General features: G+C 51.0%; 7 protein-coding genes across 7 annotated transcripts; 4 read left to right on the forward strand and 3 right to left on the reverse strand.

Moving 5' to 3' along the window:
* The first annotated feature begins 45 nt into the window (after positions 1-45).
* Positions 46-4,501, forward strand: LOC9636428 (DNA (cytosine-5)-methyltransferase 3). The gene is made up of 21 exons (XM_024679360.1): positions 46-1,105; positions 1,155-1,253; positions 1,299-1,400; positions 1,449-1,571; positions 1,620-1,716; positions 1,775-1,923; positions 1,978-2,043; positions 2,100-2,366; positions 2,414-2,472; positions 2,524-2,590; positions 2,642-2,884; positions 2,937-3,023; positions 3,073-3,141; positions 3,202-3,282; positions 3,335-3,422; positions 3,479-3,588; positions 3,641-3,745; positions 3,794-3,837; positions 3,888-3,957; positions 4,012-4,115; positions 4,166-4,501. The coding sequence occupies exons 1-21, from the start codon at positions 218-220 to the stop codon at positions 4,305-4,307; spliced, it is 3,060 nt and encodes a 1,019-aa protein (XP_024535128.1). The 5' UTR covers positions 46-217; the 3' UTR covers positions 4,308-4,501.
* Positions 4,502-6,230: 1,729 nt separating this feature from the next.
* On the forward strand, positions 6,231-8,383 carry LOC9657742 (adagio protein 1). Its single transcript, XM_002974290.2, has 2 exons — positions 6,231-6,604; positions 6,668-8,383. The coding sequence occupies exons 1-2, from the start codon at positions 6,327-6,329 to the stop codon at positions 8,304-8,306; spliced, it is 1,917 nt and encodes a 638-aa protein (XP_002974336.2). The 5' UTR covers positions 6,231-6,326; the 3' UTR covers positions 8,307-8,383.
* A 38-nt stretch (positions 8,384-8,421) lies between these two features.
* On the forward strand, positions 8,422-9,952 carry LOC9657743. Its single transcript, XM_002974291.2, has 4 exons — positions 8,422-8,757; positions 8,846-9,085; positions 9,181-9,340; positions 9,411-9,952. The coding sequence occupies exons 1-4, from the start codon at positions 8,518-8,520 to the stop codon at positions 9,587-9,589; spliced, it is 819 nt and encodes a 272-aa protein (XP_002974337.2). The 5' UTR covers positions 8,422-8,517; the 3' UTR covers positions 9,590-9,952.
* A 581-nt stretch (positions 9,953-10,533) lies between these two features.
* Positions 10,534-13,162, forward strand: LOC9658000 (fasciclin-like arabinogalactan protein 17). The gene is made up of 3 exons (XM_002974292.2): positions 10,534-12,094; positions 12,167-12,229; positions 12,302-13,162. The coding sequence occupies exons 1-2, from the start codon at positions 10,633-10,635 to the stop codon at positions 12,208-12,210; spliced, it is 1,506 nt and encodes a 501-aa protein (XP_002974338.2). The 5' UTR covers positions 10,534-10,632; the 3' UTR covers positions 12,211-12,229; positions 12,302-13,162.
* Positions 13,163-15,045: 1,883 nt separating this feature from the next.
* Positions 15,046-17,061, reverse strand: LOC9658001 (phytolongin Phyl1.2). The gene has a single exon (XM_024679362.1). The coding sequence runs from the start codon at positions 16,455-16,457 to the stop codon at positions 15,495-15,497; it is 963 nt and encodes a 320-aa protein (XP_024535130.1). The 5' UTR covers positions 16,458-17,061; the 3' UTR covers positions 15,046-15,494.
* A 4,026-nt stretch (positions 17,062-21,087) lies between these two features.
* On the reverse strand, positions 21,088-21,813 carry LOC112347787 (telomere repeat-binding protein 1-like). Its single transcript, XM_024679190.1, has 3 exons — positions 21,583-21,813; positions 21,471-21,534; positions 21,088-21,392 (listed from the first exon to the last, which is right to left on the reverse strand). The coding sequence occupies exons 1-3, from the start codon at positions 21,702-21,704 to the stop codon at positions 21,240-21,242; spliced, it is 339 nt and encodes a 112-aa protein (XP_024534958.1). The 5' UTR covers positions 21,705-21,813; the 3' UTR covers positions 21,088-21,239.
* LOC112347786 lies at positions 21,807-23,037 on the reverse strand. The gene is made up of 5 exons (XM_024679189.1): positions 22,795-23,037; positions 22,686-22,745; positions 22,532-22,611; positions 22,216-22,445; positions 21,807-22,154 (listed from the first exon to the last, which is right to left on the reverse strand). The coding sequence occupies exons 1-5, from the start codon at positions 23,021-23,023 to the stop codon at positions 21,815-21,817; spliced, it is 939 nt and encodes a 312-aa protein (XP_024534957.1). The 5' UTR covers positions 23,024-23,037; the 3' UTR covers positions 21,807-21,814.
* Positions 23,038-23,099: the final 62 nt, after the last annotated feature.

Raw genomic sequence — 23,099 nt, forward strand, 5'->3', positions numbered from 1 at the left:
CGGGAAATGGACGGGCAAGATTTGGTGGCACTGACAATTCGAAATCTTAGCGATGGGCGGGAGGAGCAGTGGCGCGCGCTAGGCTAGGGCTCCAGCGCGGGCGGAAGAGAGGGGAGCTCCCGCGGCGATGGATCCTTGTGCTTGGTAGCTGGAGAAAGTTTTCTTTCTACCGGCCGGAGGCTGTGGCGCTTGGAGGTAGGGTTTGCAGGCAGCGGCGATGACTGCTGCTGCTAGTATCATTCCCAGCGACAATGACGATTTCGTGGACGCCATCGTGCTCAGCTCCTCCGATGACGACGACGACGCTAGCGGGAAAGTCTTCTCTCCTCCAGCCGAGCAGCGGAGCGTCGCAACGCGGGTTAAATCCAGGAAGAGGAAACTTGCTACCCCGGCCGTCACCGCTTCCGCTGCTACTGTGTCACCCGAGAGGCCCCAACAGCCATCCAAGCCCAGGAAGCTTAAACGAATCTCTCTGGAGGATGTGAATCGAAGAGCCATGAAAGACATACAAAACGAGCTCCGGGATCCATCCCCAGAAGGCATGGGGTCGAGGGAAGAAACTCCAGCCTCTATGGCCAAGGTTGGCACAGGTAGTGGGAGGTCTAGAAAAAAATCTGGGCGTCGACGAGCAAGTGCCACTTCTTCTGGCACCGTGAAGGAAGAAGATGTTGCTGCGAAGGAAGACCCATGTCCACAACGTCCCAGTGGTGACTGCATTGTGGTTTTGGATTCGTCGGAAGAGGATCAATTGAGTCCTTCGGCAGTGGTGCGTGAAGAAGATATTGGAAAGAAGGTTGACAAGAAGGCTGGAAAGTCTGTCCAACGCAAGGATCCTGGACCAAACCCCAAGCCCAAGCCCAAGCCCAGGAAGAGTTTCGGCCCAAAGAAGCAACCACTTCCATCACCTCCTTCACCGGACGATGACGACTTTGCTCAAGAACCTATCCTTGTGGAGTCCGACGACGATGACGAGGAGGACTCTCCTTCCGCGGCTCTCGTTGCGTGTCCCAGAAAGGGTCATAAGCTCGCTGTCAAGGCCCACTTTGTTGGCAAGCCAATTCCTGCTGCTCGAGCTAAGAGGCAGTGGCCTAATCGGTATGACAAGGTAAAGGCTTTTAAAGTGGTTGCATCTTTGTCTGACCTGCTAGACGCAGCAGAGTGCAGGAGCCGGCTCTCAAAAATGCGTGGAACATTACGAGGAAGCTGTGGTCGACGGGAAGCATTACAAAGTTGGCGATTGCGTTGCTTTAGAGGTACAGTCTTTCATTTGCAGCTTCTTTGTAATCAACCAGTTACAGGGTGACGACACGGAGTACCTTGGGAAGGTCCTTGAGTTTTTCAAAACAGCTAACCAGGAAAACTGGTTTCGGGTTCAATGGTTTTTCCGATTTTCTGATACGGTATGTTTACGTCTCTGCGTATACCCGGATTGTAAATGTTCTCTGCAGGCCATAGGAGATCTCGACGATGTTCACCTTGACAATAAAAGGGTGTTTCTGTCAGACGATGAGGATGACAACATGATAGAGTGTATCATTAAAAAAGTAAAAGTGTCATACGCGCCGGTTATGGTAAGCCTTTACGAGATGCTTGACCGCTGCTAATTGAAGCTTTTACAGGATGCATTTTCGAAAAAAAAGATCAAACAAAATTGCGATTACTATTTTGACATGGGTTATACTGGTGACTTCTCGACGTTTTACAAGGTGCCCTCAGGTAATGTTTTTGTTTTGTCTACGTAAACTGGCAACCTCAGATAGCGATGCTCTTGAAGAAGCGAGTTCCAGTTTTCAGACTGCTGTAACTAGATGCAGCGATACTATCAAGCCGGAATTGATATTGCTGGATTTGTACTGCGGTTGTGGGGCCATGTCAACGGGGCTGTCTATGGGAGCGGCATTGGGAGGTGTCAAGCTTGTAACTGTAAGTCTAGTGGATTGTATCGCGACTTCTGGTAATATCTGTTTGTGCATGTAGAAATGGGCCGTAGATTACAATGAACACGCATGCAACAGCATGAAGTATAATCATCCAGAAACCGAGGTGCATTTTACTGAAAATGAAGGTAATTACTTCACTCAGTTTTCTTCCTTGTATAGGTCCGCAACGAGGACGCCGAATGTTTTCTCCTTTTACTGAAAGAGTGGCAAAAGCTCTGTACGAAATACGAAGGGCATGTAGCGGATGACAATTCAAACGCGAGTAGCCCTGATAGCACCACGCTTGGCGCAGATGAATATGCCGCTGATGAATACGAAGTTCAGCAGGTAGTTGATATTCGCATGGCAGGGATTCAGAAGCCAAAAAAGCCAGACACCTCGTCCAAAATGCCTGAGAAGCCAATCAAAAGACGACTTGAGTTCAAGGTGGGCAAAGGTTTTCTGTCGGATGTAACGAACACTTCGTCATGCAGGTACGCTGGAAAGGCTATACTAGTGATCACGATACCTGGGAACCTGTAGATCACCTTGAGTAAGTAGTATGTTTTTTCGGTGGCGCACTATCATAGGCCGCTTCTTGCAGCTCCTGCCAAGAACGTATTCGTGACTTTGTACTGGAAGGAAGGAGACGTCGTATCTTGCCTTTGCCGGTAAAGTGGATATTTTATCGCTTGCAGTTTGTAAGGTTTTGTCACGACCAGGGAGACGTTGACATGGTGTGCGGAGGCCCTCCTTGCCAAGGGGCCAGTGGATACAATCGTTTTCGAAACACTGAGGCTCCTCTTACTTGCCCTCGTAATCGTCAGATGGTTATTTTCATGGACATCGTAGGTTTCTTGAGGCCGAAGTTCGTTTTGATGGAGAACGTTGTCGATATATTGAAATTTCAGCAAGGCCTTCTTGGCAGGTATGCCATGTTCCGCCTAGTGGATATGCGTTACCAGGTTCGTTTTCCTTTGTTTTCTTGTGGGGCTTGTTAATTCTTTGATTCTCCAGGCAAAACTTGGTATGATGGCTGCTGGGTCGTATGGACTACCACAGTTTAGGATGCGTGTGTTTCTCTGGGGCGCGGCTCCGTCGGAAGTATGCTTTACTTTATCTAGTTTTGCGGGTTGATAACGTCTTTTCACAGATGCTACCAGCATTTCCTCTTCCAACGCACGATGCAATTTACAAAGGAAATGTTCCCAACCAATTTTCAGTAAGGGGCCTTGGCTTGTTGTTGAAACACCTTTTTTACTAATGTGACGTGGTTGTGCAGCGGAACGTTGTAAAGCACATTGGCGAGCGGCAACTTGAGAAAGCACTGTTTCTAGGAGATTCCATATCTGATCTGCCTCCTGTAAGTCTTTGTCAAAAACTTCTACGTTTTCTGAAAGTCTTTCTTGCTCCAGGTGAAAAATTGTGAGACAAGGGACGAGATCCCCTATAGAGACGGGCCGAAAACCGAATTCCAAAAACGTATTAGAAGCGCCAGAGATGGTGAGGCTCTATTTCTGAAACTTGCAACAAACGTTTGCTACTTCGAGATTTTGCAGTATTTTACGGTCGGGGACCCCGGGCGATGAATTCAACGGTGCATGATCACCGGCCATTACGACTAAATGACGACGATTACCAACGAGCTTGTAGAATACCAAAACGGAAGGTAATTGATTCGTAATTTCAATTGCTACTTGCTAGACAAATGCGCTGTTCAGGGAGCCAATTTTCGAGATTTAGGTGGACTGAAAATTAAGGACGACAATTCAGTAACGCTGGATTTGACGGTGGAAAGAGAGTATTTGCCGTCTGGAAAACCACTGGTAATTTTAAGTCTGATATTTGCTCTCACCTCTCGTTTCCTTTCCTAGATACCGGACTATGCGATCTCTTTCATTAAAGGGAGATCACTCAAGTAAGTCTTGCAGTGTGTTTGAAACCATACCAATATTTTGAAAACTCTAGGCCATTTGCGAGGATGTGGTGGGACGAGACTGTACCGACAGTAATCACACGAGCTGAGCCGCACAACCATGTGAGCTTTATAAAAAGTTTAGTCTCCTCAATCGAAATGCGCGTGCTTTTCCAGAGAATGTTGCACCCGACGCAGGATAGAGTGCTAACAGTCCGGGAGAACGCTCGCCTGCAAGGCTTTCCCGACTGGTATAAGCTCACAGGAAGTGTAAAGGAGAGGTAAGTGTGATTTTCTCTTGCGGGATCAGTATCACTCTCTTCGACCACAGGTACATCCAAGTTGGAAACGCAGTCGCTGTGCCGGTTGCTCGAGCGCTTGGCTTCTCGCTTGCCTTGACCACGCAACGCCTGTGCAAGGAACCGCGGCTTGAGCTCCCAGCCGGCTTCCCGTGCTTTGAATCGCAAGAGTAAGATCACGGCGAAGAAGAGAACCTGACCCAGGAAAATCTCAAAAGGCAAACACGCTAACGAATTTCTCATTTATTCATTTGGATTAGCTCTATGCACAACAAGCTAGAGCTTCTAGTTACTGTTACCGGTACCATGGTGGCCCCCGTGGTACCCAGCAGTGGTATCGTGACCATGTGACCTTCATGACCGTGCCAGCCGTCTACATTGCCAGTAGTAGAATCGTGACCGTAGCCATGCCAGCCGTCTACGTTACAATCGACATCCATGGCCACCGTGACCATGCCAGTACCAACGTTGGCAGTAGCACAATCGTGAACATTGGGAGCCATCTATGGTACCAGTGGTAGCCACGTTGGCAGTAGCACGATTGTGACCATGACATCCATGGCCACCGTGACCATGCCAGCCATCCACGGTACCAGTTGTAACACCGTTGACCATGACATCCATGACCATGCCATCTACAGTGCCAGTGGTAAAGTCGTGATCAATCGTGACCACCACTGTGGCCATGCCAGCCATCTACGTTGCCCAGTAGTAGAATCGTGACTGGTGACCCCGTGACCACCATGGCCATGCCAGCCAGTTGTAGTATCGTTACCTTGATCCTAGTATCATCACCCATGGTGACACCCGTGATCATGCCAGCCAGTTGTACTATCATCACCATGATCCACATTACCAACACTAGTAGTCGTGTCGTGACCGTGGTAACCCCAGCCTCCATGGTGATAGTGATCAGAGGGATTAAGCTTGTCACCATCTTCCTTTTCCTTGAGCACTCGAGCAAGTGTGGGAGTCGAACTAGTGATCAAGAGGATTCCAAAGAGCGCCAAACTTATGGAGTGATCCCAACGACGAGAAGCCATTGCTACGAAGAGAAGACAGATGGATGGGTGAACGATGGGTTTGAGGCAAAGGAATGCGAGGATCTTTATATATTCTCATGGAAACTTGACGAAAATCGAGCCTTTCTTCCAAATAGAGAGTTCCGTGGTACAATGGTGGTGGTGATCGTGCACAAAACCACAACTCCATGACTTGGATTTGAAGACGCTTAACTTAGATCCAACGGCCGAAGCTCTTATTTAGAGACAAGACAGAGATGCCCACCAGGCTACGTGGCGAGAGTTGACTTAATTGACCATAGTTGACCAAACCTTTTCCCGAGATGGAAATCGACCATCACCCCTCGCTGGAAAGTTCCAGGGCCCTTTAAAACCCCGAGACGCTCCACACTCTTCTCTCTAGCACCAGCCATGGCTTCCTTCTCCTTCGCGCGAATGGGGCTAGCCTTCCTTCTTCTAGTCTTGCTCGTTAGCTCCTCCATCTCCACGCTCGTCAAAGAGGAGAGCTCCAACTCCAAGAGCGCTAGTAGCGCCACCACCGCTACTCGCGAGGAGGCGCGGGACGAGCATGGTGGCAAGACCACCACGCAGTGGGGTGGCGGCGGGTGTGGACATCACGGATGTGGCGGCGGTGGTGGATGGGGTGGTCACGGTGGTGGCGGAGGGTGGGGTGGCGGCCGTGGTGGTGGCGGATGGGGCGGCCACGGCGGCGGCCGTGGCGGTGGTGGCGGTGGCTGGGGAGGAGGCGGCGGTGGCGGTGGCGGTGGTCACCATGGTCATGCCGGCGGTAAGAATGGTAACAACTAGAATCCATAGTTATATGGTTCACTGAAAACACTGTAAATTTTGTTGCTCCTTCCTTTTACCTTTTACATGGATTTTCCTTTTTTTCGCAAATAGTGTAGATTTTGTTGCTCGTTTGCTTTCACCTTTTAGACTTTTCTCTCTCCCCTTTTCTCTTTTTCGCAAATTTTTTAAAATCGGACGGCTGAGATTGCGACACGGTTCGTACTTGGCGCCAAAAAAATATCTCGCTCCTCCACTGTAGCCAGTGAAGTGTGGTGTGGTGTGAGTTTCCCAGGCTAGGGTTTATGGCCGGGAGCTTCCGGGCTATGGCGCATCGCGATCGCGATCTCGTCCCGGCGCGGGTCTAGGCCTGTGAGGTAAGCCGATGGATGTGGATGTGGAATTAGACAGCGACAATAGCAGCAGCTTGGGGAGCTATGGCGACGCCGATGCTGGATTCCAATTCGAGGCACACAACACCACGGCTCCAAATCTATCGTTCTTTGGATTCGACGCGTCGGTGTTCCAGCGCCTGGAAATGCTCGGGCCTTGCAGTGTGGTTGTCACGGATGCGCTGGATGTCGATTTCCCGATAATCTACGTGAACAACATTTTCGAGTTTATCACTGGTTACAAAGCCGAGGAAGTTCTTGGAAGAAACTGGTAAGCTTTTCTCGATTTTTCTTCGTCTCGTGCTCGAAAGAAAACGTTTTGGACTCTTGGCAGCCGGTTTCTCCAGTTTAGAGGTCCTTTCGCGCAAAGAAGGCATCCTCTCGTCGACTCCGCGACTGTGACCGAGATAAGGCGATGCATGAGAGAAGGCATCGAATTCTGGGGGGAGCTTCTCAACTTCCGGAAAGATGGAACCCCGCTGATGAACAAGCTCTGCCTCAAACCGATACGTGGGGAAGATGGAAGGATCACTCACATCATCGGGATACAATCCTTCTCGGAAGTAAAGCTCGACCTCGGCCCGCTTCCGCCACCTCTCTGGAGAAACCAGTCCTCGCAACATTGGCTCGTAAGAAGGCATTTGCTCGACGATGGCTACTCGTACGCCTCGTCGCCAGTCGGCCCGGGACAGTCTTCCAAAGACAGGTGTGGGATCTTGAGACTCAGCGACGAGGTCCTGGTACAGAAAATCCTCGCGCAGCTCACTCCAAGGGACGTCTCCTCGGTCGCTCTGGTGTGCCGGCGATTCAACGAGATGACCAAGAACACGGACTTGTGGAGGCTGGTTTGCCGCAACGCCTGGGGACTAGAAACAACCGCGGTGCTCGAGCGAGTCCACAATCCAAGAAGCATAGACTGGGGAATGCTGGCCAGGGAGCTGACGACGCTGGAAGCCGCAGCGTGGAGGAAGCTCAAAGTTGGCGGCGCGGTGGAGCCATCGCGGTGTAACTTCAGCGCTTGCGCGGTCGGGAACAAGGTGGTGCTGTTCGGAGGCGAAGGCGTCAACATGCAGCCGATGAACGACACCTTCGTGCTCGACTTGAGCGCTGCTTGTCCCGAGTGGCGGCACGTCGACGTTGGCTCGGCTCCTCCGGGGAGATGGGGACACACTCTCTCGTGCCTCAATGGATCCTGGCTGGTGGTCTTCGGCGGATGCGGCAGGCAGGGACTGCTCAATGATGTGTTCGTGCTCGACTTGGACGCCAAGCAGCCGAGCTGGAGAGAAGTAGCCGGAGTCGGGCCCCCGGTTCCTCGTTCGTGGCACAGCTCGTGTACGCTGGATGGCACGCAGCTGGTCGTGTATGGCGGATGTGCCGACTCGGGGGTGCTGCTCAGCGACACTTACATGCTCGACATCTCGAAAGAGAAGCCGATGTGGAGGGAGATCCCGGTGGCTTGGACGCCACCATCGCGGCTCGGACACTCTCTCAGTGCCTACGGTGGTCGGAAGATCCTTCTCTTCGGTGGTCTGGCCAAGAGCGGGCCTCTGAGGTTCCGCTCCAGCGACGCTTTCACGATCGATCTGGGAGAGGAGGAGCCGACTTGGAAGTACGTGACAGGGAGCACTCTACCAGGTGGAGCAAACATCGGAGGAACCACGCCGCCGCCGCGGCTGGATCACGTCGCAGTGACTCTTCCCGGTGGCAGGATCCTCATCTTTGGTGGATCCATCGCGGGGCTCCACTCGGCGTCGCAGATCTATCTGCTGGATCCCAGCGAGGAGAAGCCGACCTGGAGGATGCTCAACGTTCCAGGACAGAAGCCAAAGTTTGCGTGGGGGCATAGCACCTGCTTCGTCGGAGGGACGAGAGCGGTGGTTCTTGGCGGGCACACTGGCGAGGACTGGATTCTCAACGAGCTCCACGAATTGTCGCTGTCGTCGACCTCGCAGTGGATCCGGCGATTGCAGTGAAAGATCTTCGATCAACCGCGAAATCTCTCGTGTAAATTTTTCCTATTGTCTATACTATTGGTCGGATTTTAGGGTTCTTCGATCCGTGGCGCGATCCATCGCCGCGAGGCGCGTGCCCGCCACATGGAATCTCTCACGGCTAAGCACGGCGCTAAGCTAATCCGGAGCGATTTGGGCAACGAGTGGAGCGGAGGGGAGGATCATCGCAGCTATGGCGGTGTTGAGCGGCGGCTCGCTACTCTTGGTGCTTCCTCCTCGCGGGCTGGGGCGATGTCCACGGCGGGGGATTCAATGCAGGTATGGCGGCAGCGGGAATGTGGGGCAGGGGATTGATCGTGCCGATCGCCAAGAACGCCAAGAACACAACAAGGATTTGTTCTCAAATGGACGATGCTGGTGGTCGATCGTCTCGTCGGCCGCGACCGCTGCTCCCGTGCTCTTCCTTCCAGAGGTAAGAATTCCTTGGAAGTTCTCGAGAGATTAGTCTTCCATCTTTGTTCTTGGTTCGTTCTAACTTCGAGAACTTTTTTGCTTCCTAGGCTGCTTTGGCTGTGGATGGACAATTTGGCATCCTGGAAGGACGCTCTTTCGCTCTGCTTCACCCGATCGTCATGGGAGGATTGTTTGCCTACACGATCTGGGCCGGCTACTTGGGATGGCAATGGAGACAAGTGAGAACCATCCAAGCGGAGGTCACGGAGCTCAAGAAGCAAGTCAAACCTCGAGAGGAGAACTCTCCGCCCTCGGAGATCGAGCGAAAGATCGAGAAACTCACCGAGGTACGTAACAGTGACATCAAGCCTTGGATTTCTATGGTTGTCGCTTTTTTTCTTTCTGACTTGGTTGGTTTCTTGTTGTTGCTTTCCAATTCCAGGTAAGGAAAGAACTCGTCAAGGGTGGATTTCGCGACAGGCATTTCAACGCTGGATCCATCCTCCTGGGATTTGGAGTGACCGAAGCCGTGGGTGGCTGCGTCAATACGTGGTTTCGCACTGGGAAGCTCTTCCCGGGGCCTCATTTGTTTAGCGGCGCTGGTAAGCTTCTCTCGTCTAAGCACACTGCCATTTGATTGATGGATTTTCCTTCCTCGTTTTCTCTTCGCAGCGATCACTGTGCTGTGGGCTCTCGCCGCCTCGCTCGTCCCGGCGATGCAAAAGGGCAACGATACCGCCAGAAATCTTCACATCGCCCTCAACGTTGCAAATCTCCTCCTCTTTGTGTCGCAAATCCCCACAGGACTCGAGATCGTCGCCAAAGTTTTCGAGTTTACAACGTGGCCTTAAAAGGTGGCGGACGTGGTCCCTTGTACGACAAGAATATGCACTCACATTCTCTTGTACGAGATGAATATTCCCCCATTGCTAGATCCTTCGAATCTTCCCTGGTTGGACTGGCACCGTCACTCTTTTCTTTTACGAGCACATTGTACGGCAAAGCTAGACGCAGTTCAACTGTTTGGCGATGGTCTTCTCGACAAACTCTTCCACCGACACTCCCGCATCGGGCAATCCGGGCCGTCGATCCAGCTTTCCACGCTTTAGATGCTCCCAAAAAGAATTTCCTGGATTAAAGTGGGCGCAGTGCTGTGCTGCACAGCCTGGACGGAGATTCAACCATTTAAATCAGAATATTCGCCGCTTGATGCCTTGAGTTTTACCCAACCATAGGATTCTGGTAAAATTTATGGAATGCTGTCCGACTGCATGGTTGGTGGAGAGGCAATTGTTCGCTGGCGGACGCCACGCCACTTTTTACAAACCGGTGTGGAGTAAATGTGTTTTTTTTCTTGAATCCGGTCCTGGCACGAAGCGTTGCAGAGGATTCATGTGGACTGTAAGAGCCGCAAGGTGAAAATTTTGGAGCAAGTTGGGGACGAGATTTTTACCGCGTGGGGATGAAATTTTTTGGTGTTTTTGCCGCGAAACAGAAAGAGTTGCTTACGCGCCACAATTTTTACATTTCTTACTTAACGATATTAACAGCCGTCCAGGCTGGCAGGATCTAGTCCGTCGGATGGGAGTAAGCGGCCAGCTGGACGAAAGCGTGTGCGTGGGTTTGACGGCTATGATTTGGCCACCAGAGCAGATGCATCGATCTTGACCCTTGGCTTGAAACGAAAGGTCCCCCGCACCAGCCGGAATCGAACCTTCACGGCCGGCAACGGCTGCGATGGGCCCACGTGGCAGATCGGACAGACGGCAACTGTTAATGAGACGGAGCTAGAGACGTCAAGTATAGAGGTAGTATAGGCGCGCCATCGACGAGCAAGGCAGGGCAAGGTGGAGCACCTCACGCATAGATTTCGATAGATCGGCAGTACTCAGCCATGGATTGGCGATTGTTCTTGCTTCTGTGGATGATCACGACTCCAGCATTGCGCGCGGCGCCAGCAATCCCATCGCGCGCCGTGCACGATCGCGAGATTTCGTCGCGGAATACGCACAAGAAGCAGGCCAGCCCAGATCTAGGCCCAAGATCGCCGTTGAATCGTCCGCGAGCAGGTCCTAGCACGGTAATCTCGTCCTCCATTCCACATTCCTCCTCCTCCGGGGATTCTTTGCCCAAAATCTCGTCCAAGGGTTCCAGCTCCAGCTCCGTCCTGGCGGCGCTCATGGAATCCCAGTACACGGAGCTCATGGAGCTCATGGGGCACGCAGGGATGCTGGAGCCGCTGGAGAAAGTCGTAGGGAAGGGCAGCATCACAATCTTCGCTCCCAGGAACGCTTACATGGAGCAACAGGTGGACAGCGAATTCAAGCATTTCCTCCTCGAGCCAGGGAACATCAAGCACTTGCGCCAGGTTCTCAAGCACCACATCGTCCCCGGGAAGATAATGTCGGAAGATTGGAGCAACCGGACGGTGAGAACGCTCTCCACGGAGACCGTGCGCATCCATTCCCACCGCGGGATCAACCGGGTGGAGCTATCCGAGGTGACCAGCCCCAATGATATCAACAAGAAGGATGGAGTCGTCCACGGGGTGAATGGATTGCTGGTGCCCAGATCGGTCCAGGAGGCGTTCTCGGTGAAGAAGCTGGGCAGCAGCGCGAATGCACTACTGCCACAGGCATCGCCAGAGTTTGATCCACTGGGGGCGAGTCTGGCGGAGATGAGCAAGGAGTTCCAGGATTTCCTCGAGGCCGCCGAGTCGCCACTACCACTCGAGTTTGCTTACGCCCCCGAGGTCGCCCCGGCCCCAGCCCCGGGACCATCTTCCGGCAAGCACCGGGTCTACACTTGGGAAGACGTGGACGACTTCGTATCGACATTGGCGAATTTTGGGGGTTACAACGAGATGGCGGAGCTGCTGGTGAATTTGACATCGTTCGCCTGGGACATGGCCAAGCTGGTGAACGAGGGGCACAGATTGACGCTCCTGGCACCCAACGATCATGCCATGGACCATCTCACCACCGAGCAGCTCAACGCCCCCGGGGGATTGGAGGCGATTCTCATGTACCATGTCCTCACGGAGTACCAGACCGAGGAGAGTCTCTACAACGCGGTGAGAAGGTTTGAGAAGGTGAAGTTCCTCACGCTATGGCAGCCGCATACGATCCACGCCAAGGAAACAGATGGAACTGTCCAGTTTGGTGAGGGGGAAAGTGGCGCGCTACTTTACGATCACGATATCTTCACAGATGGCCACATCTCCATACAAGGCATCAGCAAAGTTCTGACGATACCACCAGCAGAGACCAAGGATCCCAAGGAGGTTGTACGCGGTGCTGGCAGCCCGAAGAGCAAGCGTGGGAGAGGGCTGTTTGAGACGAGATCAAAACAAAGCGGTAAGTTCTAAAAGCTTTCCTGTGAACTTTCGATGTGGAGTTTTGATTTTATTTTCGGTCTGGTGGCTGCAGGATTTGGCATCACGCAAAGCATTCGCCAGTTGCTACATTTTTAGTCAGGGGACCTGGGGTAAGGTAAGTTGGTGGTTAGCTCTTTTTGACAATGCAGCATTTCAACTTTAATCACTTCGCTGGGCTTCTTTGCAGGACACAACAGCAACTGGTCCGCAAATTTTAGTGGAGAATCTCCAATTAAATGCATTGGTTGGTAGTACGTGTCATCCTTGAGCGGGGGGAGTGAGCAACATCATCAAGGTCACTTCGTTTTGGAATCTGGAGTTCTCGAGCTCGTCCAGCAGAGTTGGAACCGGGGTTGGATTTTGCTCTTCTCAAGGTTGCAGTTGCAGTTTACAATGATCTTGCAATTCTTCCGATCGACCGACGCTGCGAAGACACAGATGGTGGTGATCACTCCTTTGAAGTCCGCAGGCTCCTCTTCTCACTACTCAAGTGATGGTTCATCGCAAATGTAATTACAGGTGCACAAGCGCTAGGCCGCTTCATATTTTTTTAGAGGGCTGTAGAAGAGCAGGCAGGAGTTACTCCTCAGCGATTCTTCCCCGGGATTTGCAGCAGGAGAAGAAGAAAAAGAACCAGGAAAACATAAAAAGAAGCAGGGAAAGATCTGGAGAAAGATGGTGGATCGGCACTCTGGGAAAAAAAAAAAAAAAAAAAAAAGGATGGACAGTGGACAGACATCACTCTGGCATAAGCGGAAGAGTTCCTTTGGTAGCATTCTCAGGAACTCAAGCAGCAGCAGCAGGACGCGTGTGTAGAAGATGCTATCTATCTTCATGGATAGACAGGAGAAACGCTGGGGGTATGCCACAAAATAAGACTGGATTCCTGCTCTCGGTATCCTGTATTTTTTCGAGGCTCAAGTTGTAAAAAGTTTGCCAAGAGGAGAGAGCGTTGCTTGCTACTCCCCCTTTCTTGGAGAAAAAAAAACTCTCTCTCTCAGTGGCCAGTGGTTTGTGAATAATCTCATTGCGTTTTAGTTGCTCTCTCTGGATTTGCTTTTACTCTCCTCGACTAACGCGGTTCTAACGCTCTGCAAAGCTCTCTGAGCTTATGCGATTGTTTTTGTTGTGGTGTTTTCTTCCAGGCATGATGATGCGATGGAAAAGTATCTGAAAATGTACGCGCTAGCTACCAGACTGTGACTGCGAGAGCAAGAACTTAAATTCGAAGGCACTGCTGGTGCTGCTCTTGCTGGTGAGATGTCAAAGAGCTCGAGTTTTGTGTTGTCCTCTTCTTTTATGGAGGACGCGAGACGAGGAGGTAGGCCATTTCTTTCGAGCTACTTCGAACTCACTACACTTAGCATTGTTGCCACGATTCCTGGTGATCAAGGAGAGGAGGCCCACAGCTGGAGCTACGTCTTAACTTCCACTCTTGTCGCGGTAAGCGCACCATTTGTCTACGCTAACTAGTTCTTCTCGATCCGACTTCTCATATACGTTTTTTTCTTTTGTTGGTGGATGGTAGGAAAGCGAGAAACTTTCACGAGTTTTTCTTCTTTTCTTCGCTGAGGGAGAAGCGAGATTTTTGCCATAGGAAGCATGCGGTGCTTTCCAGGGTGTTGCTGTTTTCTTTTCGGAAGGGGGGTCCCTCCTCGCTTGTTACGCACACGTCTTTGTTTAGAATCAAAACAGTGAAGCCAGCCGATCGAAAGCGAATCCGAGGAGGCATCGCTCCCATCAACGACGATCGATCGTGCAGTGGTGAGCACTACATACTACAAAAGCTGGACAGATTCGTTTGGTAAGCTTTGAAGTTTTTGAACAGTTCAAAGCGTTTTGGTTAGGACTCCTTTTTTCAATGCAGCACTGCCGCACTAATCCCGCTGGCAGATCACAAAACAAAGTGCAACTTGGTAAAGCTTCGTCTTTTTTTTTATCCTGGTGTCTTCACTCTCCCTTTGCGATTTTAATAAGGGTGTTTGTTGCACAGGCTGGTTGGCAAGCTGTTTGCGTCTGGCTGGTTCTTGGACACATCTGGGAAAATGGAAGCTACTGCCTTAACTCAGGTATTGTTTTTCTTCCTAAGCTTCAGATTAGTCCACTGGAGGAAAGAGCTACAGGAAGTTCTGGACCACCACGACACATAAACTACCATTTGTGGATGGTGAAATCTAGAATTTCTTAAGCTTTAGATCTAGTGGTGGTTGCGGGCTTGAGTGTAGGCTGGTTGACTGTCTATGCATTTTGGTAAAGTTTTCAGAGAGTTGTATGCCTCCCTCGCTCTTTGCTTTCTCGGCCCACCTAGTCCCACTATATGCTTCTGTCTGACAACTGAGCTCACGCAATTGACATTCTCTCGCTTCGCTCGCTCGCTCGCAAATTTCTCCATCCTAGCGTTCGGCTATAGATTGCAACAGCACACTAGCGTGATTTCGATTGATTGACTGATTTGTGTCTCAACACTAAAGTAAAAGGAAAATGATTTTGTTGCTGCATGACAAGTGGAATCATTTTCGAGAGAGCAATCCACACAACCCGTGCACAATCTGTGATGCTGGTACGACCATTTCGCTTTTCTTTGTTTTTTATATTCCCGTGACATCTCGACTCATCGAGAGCTCGCTTTTTGTGCAGAGGCTGCACAGACAGAAGATGATCAGTGTAAGAGAAGGTTAAGTTATATATCAGTCATGCAACGTGAATGCATTGTCGTGGCAATGCTCGAGGATGATAGCGATCGATTGGAGCACACCTGTCATTCATCCATTATCAATACATCACCATAAAACCATCAGACGAAACAAATCAGACAGCGAGGAGTTTATGCCGCCTGATCTAAGGTCTGATGATCATCCTTTTCGCAAACTTATGGTGCCTCACATGCTCATGGTCAGCCATTTGAAGGCGTCGATAAAGAGGGAGAGAATAAACAAAGACTTTCCGGCACGACAGACCAGCTCTTCCATTAAACTTCTGGCTACTGTTATTACGTCGACCAGAGCTTGTTCAAACGAGACATCTTTCAACCAGGTCGTGCCGGACAGCCAAGCCGGATCGACCGACTCAAATTCCCTCAAAAGAATCGTGCTACACTACGAAAAGAAAAACCAAAAAGAGAACTTGGACCCGAGACCGGACCAGCTCAACCCACCGAAGAAAACTCTGGGAAAAAGCCAGCAGCCGGCTGTGCAAGGAATAATTTTGTACACTACACACCATGGGAGCTGACTTGCTGTTCATCCGTTCGCCCCGTCCACCGAGTTGATGACAAGCTTAACAAACAAGTTCGTCGTCATCGCTCCCTTGACAGGTAAAACTCGTTTTGTTTTTGTTCTTTCTCTCCACTGTGCTCGTTTTGTTTGCAGCAAGAGCTCATCTCACCGGACGCACTCGAAACCCCGGCAAATTCCCAGCCAGATGACAAACAAAAGAATGCACACCGCTACGTCCACCAGCAGCACCAACTTGACAGTCCTCCACCATTTGTTCTCGGCCTCCCGGATGCTAAAGCTCTTGCTGTGGGGATACAAGTCGCCGGCCTCGTTGTTCCTCGCATTGCCAGCCGGAGCGGTCACATTAAAGCTGCTGTTACCCGGTTGATCCACCACCACCTCGATCCGGCCACCCCGATCATCGCCACCATCCTCGTCGTCACCTCCGATACCATTCGCTAGCAAATGCTGGACTTGGATGGGCTCCTCCTGCTGCTGCTGGTGAAGGTTTCCATTCATCCTCTTGTGCCGTGACGAGCGGACAGCTCGGCTACCCGACCTCCCCATCTCGGGCCCGCCGTCGGACCGCTCGCTACCGCTGTACAACGGGTCGGTCATCGCGCTGCCCTCATCCGCGCGGTATGGTACGGAGGGCGCCGCTGGTGGTACGGACGAGCCGCGCGGACTGGCCTGAGCTCTCAAGCTATCGATCTCCTTCTGCGGCACTCCAATGAGGGGCAGCGTGAGAACCTTGATGGTGGCGCCGAATTCCTTGTTGATGGCCGACGCGAAGGACTCCAGTCCCTCGCCGTCGCTGCGGAGGCCCCGCGAGTCGAGAAACGCGACGAATTCGTCACGCATGGCTTCCAGGAACGCGAAAGCGTCGCTCTTGCCCAGCGCCTCGTCCACGATGCAGCAGTACGTGAAGGCGCCCTCCATGAGGCACGAGAAGATCCGGCGCTTGATGGTGAGCGTGAATCGGCTGTGGAGTGGCGGCATCTGCTCGAGGCATTCCACGACGACGGGCGCGAGGTCGCGCGAGGAGGAGCGGTTCTTGTACTCCGCGAGCGCCCGCCCGCCCGATCGCGAGACCGAGGCGTAGTAGACGAGCACCGGCAAGAGACCCATCTAGCAGATCATCCGAGATTGGGGGAATGTGCGACTTGGGTCGGCGGATCGAGGGATTTGGCGACGTGGGTCGCAACGAATCGATCCTATCTCGCGAGCCCAGATGGGAATTCGTAGAGTGGCCCCCTGTTCTAGCTTCCCTGCCTGTTCGAGTAAGAACTAGATCTTGATTGATTGATTGATTGGCGATGGGTGTGTGTGTGTGTGTGTGTGTGTGTCTTTCCTTTTCGCTCCTTTTCACCTTCCCAGCTCGCAATCCTCTACCTAATTTTCCAACCCCTAGAAAGAGAGACGATCTGCAAAGCCTGCGGTGGAGAAATTTTGCTGCTCGCGAGTCCACCCTATAAATCCACGCATCCAAATCCACATTTGAGCTCTCCTCGCCCTTTGTGTCAAATTCCCATCGCGAGTAGTGACGCTTTACTTACATGAGAGAGAGCCGAGCCGAGCCCAAAGACGCGGTTTCGGAGCATCTCGCGCGTAATCCACATTGACGGCCAAAGGGATTTTCACCCGTGCGCGTATGTGTGTGTGTATGTGTTTTTTGTGGGCTCGTCAATCTCTAGCTTTTGAAAAGTCCAGTCTATCAATAGCTATTCTATCAAACACCGCATAGACAAAACCAAGACTAGCTGGCAAACATGTGAAACTTCTACCGCGGCTTTGCCCTAAACTAAGCAACATGGAGGCCGAATATTCGCACAAACTTGGGAAGAGCGGCTTGTTCGATCACTCCGGTGGATCTGTGAGGTTTTCGATATTCCTCAGCGTCTCCAGTTCTGGGATAGTGGCCAGAGGAATATGGCTTTGATCTTCTCGCTCACGCAACGTGAATGTGCGTTCCAGACGCTCGTCGCTGCCCTCATGGCTTGTGCCGAGCAGAAAGAATTATCACAAGAAAGGCCGACGCTCTCCAGGAAGTCCACTTCGGAGTCTGTGAAGTGTGGCTTTCTCTCGGACAAGGTGGTGGCAAATTCCCTGGTAGACCCGCTGCGAAAGTATGGTGGAAGCTCGAAAAGTTTTCGACAAGATGCCGAGCTGAGAAGTGGTTTCGCGGAATTCACTGCTGCTGGGATACGTTGTCAACTGGGAGAGTGAAGTAAGCTTAGGATGGTGAAATCTGGTGGGCCGAATTGGAAGCAGACTGGCTTCGCTTGAATCCCACGCTATACAGATTGCAGAGCAACGTAACCCTGCTGCATGCAAAAAGTCTCGTGGATTGCAGGGACTCCTTTTGTAACCAGTCGTGACTTGAAACGAGTGGTGCCATCAGGGTGTGCTTTCGAAGCAAACACCCAGCAGGAATAGACGAAACCAGCACGAGAGTGCTATTCTTCCTCCGCGAACGCATCTCATCCGAATTTTTCTTCTGGAGAATCCCATGGCTTGACCGTAAGAGCTGGGATAGGACGCTCTCCAACAGTGGAAACGAATGAGGCGAATTGGTCTTCCTCTAGCGGTCAGAGCGGCGTAGAGTCTGCGTCAACCCTAGCACGACCCGGAGGAACGGGATCCAGGGGAGGAATAGGGGCGGCATTTACCACCGGAGGAACCAGGGCAGCGAGGATGATGGAGACAGAAGGTCGTCAGGAGGATCTCCCACAGTTTCTGGAGGACGTAGGCTGCGAGACTGAGCTGAGCAAAGCTCACCAGCTTCAAGCACCTGCACTTGATCATCTTTGGCCTTGGCCACCTTGGTGAACATGGAAAGGATGGTCAACCCAATGACATTCTGCACCTCTCGTGGCCTGTTCAAGTTGAAGTATCCATTGTCTGTAGGAATGGAAAGTGAAAACACTAAAGACAATGCTCCGTTGTGGTAGTGAGAAGATGGAGCTTGTACACACCAATGATATGTGTGGTCCCATGCAGACGCTTGGACGAGGTTGGTTATCGATATTTTCCTGACATTTGTCAATGATTTTTCTCGCTATACGGTGGTGTATTTTCTACGCCTCAAATCTGAAGCGGTACAGCATTTTCTCAAGTTCACAGCTGTAGGCAAGACAAACTGGGCAGGGTTTGAAACGGCTGAGGTGTGACAGGGGTGGCGAGTACACATCAGGTGAATTCGATCCAGTTTGCCAAGAGGCTGAGCTATATTCTTCGAGAATTTCACAGCGGCGTATACTCCGGTTGTGCTGAGAGGAAGAATCGCAACAGGTGAGTGGCTTACCCAATTCTTTTTGGATCAGCCTGGCTAACTATGTCCAAAATTGCGCCTGAACTGGACGGAAGCCCTATGTGACACACTTGCGCATCTTCGGCTGCGAGGCTTGGGCTCACGTCCCTGGTCAGATGAGAAGAAAGCTTGATGCCAAGAGCGTTGAGTGCAAATTTCTGGGTTACAGCTTGGAATGCAGCCTGGCACCGAGTGGATCACAAGCGTAACGTTGTCTAGGAGCAAGAGTGTATAGAACTAGCTTTGGCGCGGTAGACTTTAAAATAATATCCAACATCCCAGTTGAATCATTGTCATGGATTCATTTACTAGTTCTCAGCACCAGACTGGCGGTGGAAATCTTTCTCTTCCCCCAAACTTAGCAGCTTTCTATGGGTTTCCATGTATCATCTCCTACGATGTGCTTTGTGGAGCAAATCACTAGTGAAACGAGGGCAAAACTTGGTGGTGGGAGACCTACTCGCGACAAAACATTTTTGTTAAGAGTTATTAAACCACGCCCTTTTTTTGAAGCGCCAATTAAGAGCTTATGGTGACGAGGGGAGAGCGCTTCTACTCTCAACCAGGCTGCTTTGGGCCACAAGTGCACCACGATGGCATCGTCTTTGCTCGAGTAGATAAACCTGAGGCGTCTTCATCTTGTAAGTTTTTTCTTGTGCTCTGCTTAAATTCCAATTTTTGGCCTTGTAGACTCTGTTTCAAAAGGTACTAGTTAATGGCGAGCCGATCCACTTCATCGTGTCAGAAGGCCATCGAGGGACCAGGCATTCATGTAAGTTATCTCTTGTTTGACCCGCACAAGGCTGATCGAAGCGCGAGATTCATGCAGGGGCCCCAGATCTTGCGTTGTATCGGTTGGAGATGTTCAACAACTATTACGAAAAAACTCTTACAAGTGGCATCACTGTTGCACAAGGCATAGAGACTCTTTTTAGCAGGTAGTATTGTGTTTGGTATTGTGTTTGTGGGTTGCAGAGTTAAGCTGGGTATTCAAGCAAGAACTCATTCAAGTTGAGGAAGAGGAGAAAAGATTGAAAGAGGAACGAAAAATTGAGGGAGACTCAGACTCAGACGATGAAGATGAAAGTATTGGCACAATTCAGGTAAATAATTTTCTAGAAAAAAAAAAGGAATTTTGGTGATCATGTATTGGTGTTTGACAGGATAATGAGTGGCTTCCAGAGTTGCACTCAAATGTAATAGTACTCAAGGGAAGTCACATAGCCGTGAGTGGACCTGCTTTTCTGGTAGCGCTTGTTGGAGGCAGTCACTTCAGGGTATGGTAGAACACAGTTGATTATGTCTTATTCTTATTTTCTTTGGCAGCGGCTTACATCTCAAAAACTGGAGGTGGTGGAGGCCGAGATCCAACCTGAGGATCTCCTCCTAGTGTCCAGTTTATCGCTGGAAGAGTTGGGCGTCCCTAAGATTAAGCAAATCGTTATGAGGGAAAGGGACAACAACATTGTAAGTGCGGCAGCGGCCTTGTTGGCCGCGGACCCAGATGAGGAGTCGACCGTCCTTGTTGCTGACATGAAGGGTGTATACCATGAGAAAATGTGAGAAACTGTCCGGCAGCGGCTGCTAGAAGTTCGAAAAATTCTATTGTTTGCTCCATTCGAAACTAAATGAAGGGCTCTTGTTTGTGCAAGCATTCGAAGCAAACCACCCACAAAGGGCAAAGCAAACCAAGCAAACGCGCTAGAAAAGCAAGCGATTCGTGTCCTCGGCAAGGAACCTGTTCCTCCATCATGGAACATCAAGGTGGCGAGATGACAGGAATTATTTCCTGTGATAAGAGCAGGCCATTTCACCGAGGTGGGCGAGGTAAAAGATGACTAAACTTGGTTGTGCAGTGCTCGAAGCTGGAGTCAAGCGCACTGAAATGACGGAGATACGGAGCCAGGACAATTGGATGGATTATAACGTTTTCTAGTAGCATTGTGTTAGCGGCAATGCATGTGTTTGTTGGTAGGACTAGAAAGATGGGAGCTTTAGACTTCAAAGTAATATCAAACATCTGGATCATTGTCATGAACTGATCTACTAGCTGCCGCGTTGGAAATCGTTCTCTTCCTTCAAACTTAACACAGTTTGCCATGGCCCAAGAGCAAGGGAAGACAGCTTTCTGTGTTACAAAGTTTGCCGTGACGCCTATTATGGCTGCATGATTCATGTCGACGACGCAGTGGCTATGATGGGAAACATGCCTGTGCAAACCATTGGCGACGATGCAAGGGGCAGCATTGAGGTGGACTCCCAATCCCGCTGCCACTCAACATGACATTTGAGAAGGGATACAAGCTGGCTGAGCTGGGAGCTCTGAAATCGGCCGCAGACTATGGCGAAGGATTGTGCAAACACTCCCCAAAAAACCACACAAGCAAATATATTCTTCATCCGAAAAAGCATTTTGTCTCATTTGGTTTTACAGAAGGAATGCTTGGAAGTTGAAGGCATGTTTCAGTTCAACCGCTGCTCGGCCTCTTACAACCGCATGCACAACTGCTTGCAAAAACTTTGCGAGCGAGCTTAGCTGTTTAGCTGTGGAGCTGTGCAGTATAGAGATATAAGATAAATCAAAATGGGAGAAAGAATGTCTAGAAATCGAGCTCGGCTTGCTGCTTTGCCTGCCTCGCCGTCCAGTAGTTTTGAGCTCGTATCACCCTCTCGAGTAGCTCCTGAGGGACGGGCTCGCCCCTGCGTTGGTGCGGCGCAATCCGTGCCGTGTGAACTAGAGTCTTCCACTTGTCCTGGAGAATGAAAATCCATGAAACTTTGTAGCACAGACTCAAAAACTTCGAAATCCACGAGAGTTTTTTCGTGTTCACCTTCAAGTCGACGTAAGTCCGGTGCTTGGCTTGATCGAAAGCCCACAGCTTCACGTCACGCCATCTAGAAACAAGAGCTTACACCACCACCTATGACGAAGAAAAAGTTTACCTTCCAAGGCCGAGCTTTTCCACGGCGTAGACAAGAGCTTCCACCTCAGAGATTGTAAAGGGCCTTCGTATCCTGCGCTTGGTGCCTTCGATGGTGAGCTGCTTCTGCCGCAACGAAACCATAGCCAGGCTCTGCGACGAGTTGTCCCCTCCCAGTGTCGGATGCTGGACGATGGCTCCTGCTTGCTCGACATCTGGAAGAAGAAGAAGATGGAGAGAACGATCCGTCACTCTCACGAGAGAAACAAAGAAAAGAGCCTGTGAATTGTTATCCTTTCTTGGTTTTTGTTCGTTCTTTTGTTCCTTGTTCTTGTGTGCTGTAAATGAAAGATCATACCCCCAGCCGCTGTCACCCGTGTTGCTTTATATGTTCTCAGATTGTTTTTATGGCATCCGTCTAAACAAAGCAGGTGTGTTGTTGTACCAGTCCATTTGGCATTTATCTGTGCCTGTCCATCACCACCACCACCCGAAACCAGCGAGCATGCGAGCCGAGCATCGGTCTCAATCACAGTGTCTTCCATTTTCTCTTGGCCTTCCACCACGGCCCAGCTCCCGTCCAAAGTCGGGTGCCTGGAATGGAAACAAGCGAGGAAGTGATGAGAAGAAGAAACAAAGGATGTCGAGACTTTACCAAGTTCCTGGCTGGCTGGCGGCTTGAGAGAGTGCGAGGAGAGCATCCTCGGAGTTGGAAGAGGATGCTGGCTCCAACATAAATCCCAGAGAGCCGCTCTTTCCAGCCTGAGCGGAAAGCCCGACTTGAGCCAGTGTGGCTTCCTCGTCAGGGACTCTCTTGCCGTGGAGGAAAACACGAATTCTCAAGCCACCACCCAGCAGGTTCATCGTTGCATCCAGCACAGCTTTCTGTGCAAAACAAAGACGGTTTTTATCTTTCGTTTCCTTTCAATCCAACAAGAAACTACCGAAAGAGTGGAGAAAAACTACTTTACCTTGAGGCTGGCTACAGTTGCAGACTCTGGCATGTCGATGAGAAGCTCTGGAACCGTGAAGGATTTGATGCTGAGTTTTACTGCACGAAGAAAGGCCATGGATGAGCATTCCAATACCGAGTGAAAAATCAATGCACCGAGGACCTGACAGCACCTGTTTTTCGAGGAGACGATGATCCACTGGCCGATGATGGTGTTGGCGTTGCCGCCTTGGCTACAAACAAGATCACAGAGATCAAGCAAGAAGAAGATGGCAAGCATACCTTCGAAGTCGATGCTCATCATATTATCCAGAGATCCTTGCGACATATCATCGGCACTTCCAGCGTCATCCGGGGATTTCTTCCGCTTGGACGACGAGCCGCGAGCTCCTCCTCCTCCTTGTCGAGCGGTGAAGGGAGGATCGTTCTGGTACCTTCTCTTGCGAAACGAGCCAGCTGAAAGCCAAGCATTCAGAATGGAAAGAAGAAACACGAATGAAAGAATCACCATGCTTGGCAGCAGCAGCGGCAGCGGCAGCCGCAGCCGCAGCAGTGGTAGCGGGTTTTTTACTCCTGTCTCGCCCGCC

Source organism: Selaginella moellendorffii, unplaced genomic scaffold (genome assembly GCF_000143415.4).
Source record: "Selaginella moellendorffii unplaced genomic scaffold, v1.0 SELMOscaffold_24, whole genome shotgun sequence".
Taxonomy (NCBI): Eukaryota; Viridiplantae; Streptophyta; class Lycopodiopsida; order Selaginellales; family Selaginellaceae; genus Selaginella; species Selaginella moellendorffii.

Excerpts from the sequence above, each read along its gene's own strand:
- LOC112347786 (XM_024679189.1), bottom strand. The coding sequence starts at position 23,023 with ATGGTGATTCTTTCATTCGTGTTTCTTCTTTCCATTCTGAATGCTTGG. Across the intron at positions 22,746-22,794 it reads GATGAGCATCGACTTCGAAG|CCAAGGCGGCAACGCCAACA; the intron begins GTATGCTTGCCA and ends TCTTGTTTGTAG. Across the intron at positions 22,612-22,685 it reads ATCGTCTCCTCGAAAAACAG|TAAAACTCAGCATCAAATCC; the intron begins GTGCTGTCAGGT and ends TTCTTCGTGCAG.
- LOC9657743 (XM_002974291.2), top strand. The coding sequence starts at position 8,518 with ATGGCGGTGTTGAGCGGCGGCTCGCTACTCTTGGTGCTTCCTCCTCGC. Across the intron at positions 9,086-9,180 it reads AGATCGAGAAACTCACCGAG|GTAAGGAAAGAACTCGTCAA; the intron begins GTACGTAACAGT and ends TTCCAATTCCAG. Across the intron at positions 9,341-9,410 it reads TCATTTGTTTAGCGGCGCTG|CGATCACTGTGCTGTGGGCT; the intron begins GTAAGCTTCTCT and ends TTCTCTTCGCAG.
- LOC112347787 (XM_024679190.1), bottom strand. The coding sequence starts at position 21,704 with ATGGTTTCGTTGCGGCAGAAGCAGCTCACCATCGAAGGCACCAAGCGC. Across the intron at positions 21,535-21,582 it reads GAAAAGCTCGGCCTTGGAAG|ATGGCGTGACGTGAAGCTGT; the intron begins GTAAACTTTTTC and ends TCTTGTTTCTAG. Across the intron at positions 21,393-21,470 it reads GGACTTACGTCGACTTGAAG|GACAAGTGGAAGACTCTAGT; the intron begins GTGAACACGAAA and ends TTCATTCTCCAG.
- LOC9658001 (XM_024679362.1), bottom strand. The coding sequence starts at position 16,457 with ATGGGTCTCTTGCCGGTGCTCGTCTACTACGCCTCGGTCTCGCGATCG.
- LOC9658000 (XM_002974292.2), top strand. The coding sequence starts at position 10,633 with ATGGATTGGCGATTGTTCTTGCTTCTGTGGATGATCACGACTCCAGCA. Across the intron at positions 12,095-12,166 it reads GACGAGATCAAAACAAAGCG|GATTTGGCATCACGCAAAGC; the intron begins GTAAGTTCTAAA and ends TGGTGGCTGCAG.
- LOC9657742 (XM_002974290.2), top strand. The coding sequence starts at position 6,327 with ATGGATGTGGATGTGGAATTAGACAGCGACAATAGCAGCAGCTTGGGG. Across the intron at positions 6,605-6,667 it reads GAAGTTCTTGGAAGAAACTG|CCGGTTTCTCCAGTTTAGAG; the intron begins GTAAGCTTTTCT and ends GACTCTTGGCAG.
- LOC9636428 (XM_024679360.1), top strand. The coding sequence starts at position 218 with ATGACTGCTGCTGCTAGTATCATTCCCAGCGACAATGACGATTTCGTG. Across the intron at positions 2,473-2,523 it reads GAACCTGTAGATCACCTTGA|CTCCTGCCAAGAACGTATTC; the intron begins GTAAGTAGTATG and ends CGCTTCTTGCAG. Across the intron at positions 2,885-2,936 it reads TAGTGGATATGCGTTACCAG|GCAAAACTTGGTATGATGGC; the intron begins GTTCGTTTTCCT and ends TTGATTCTCCAG.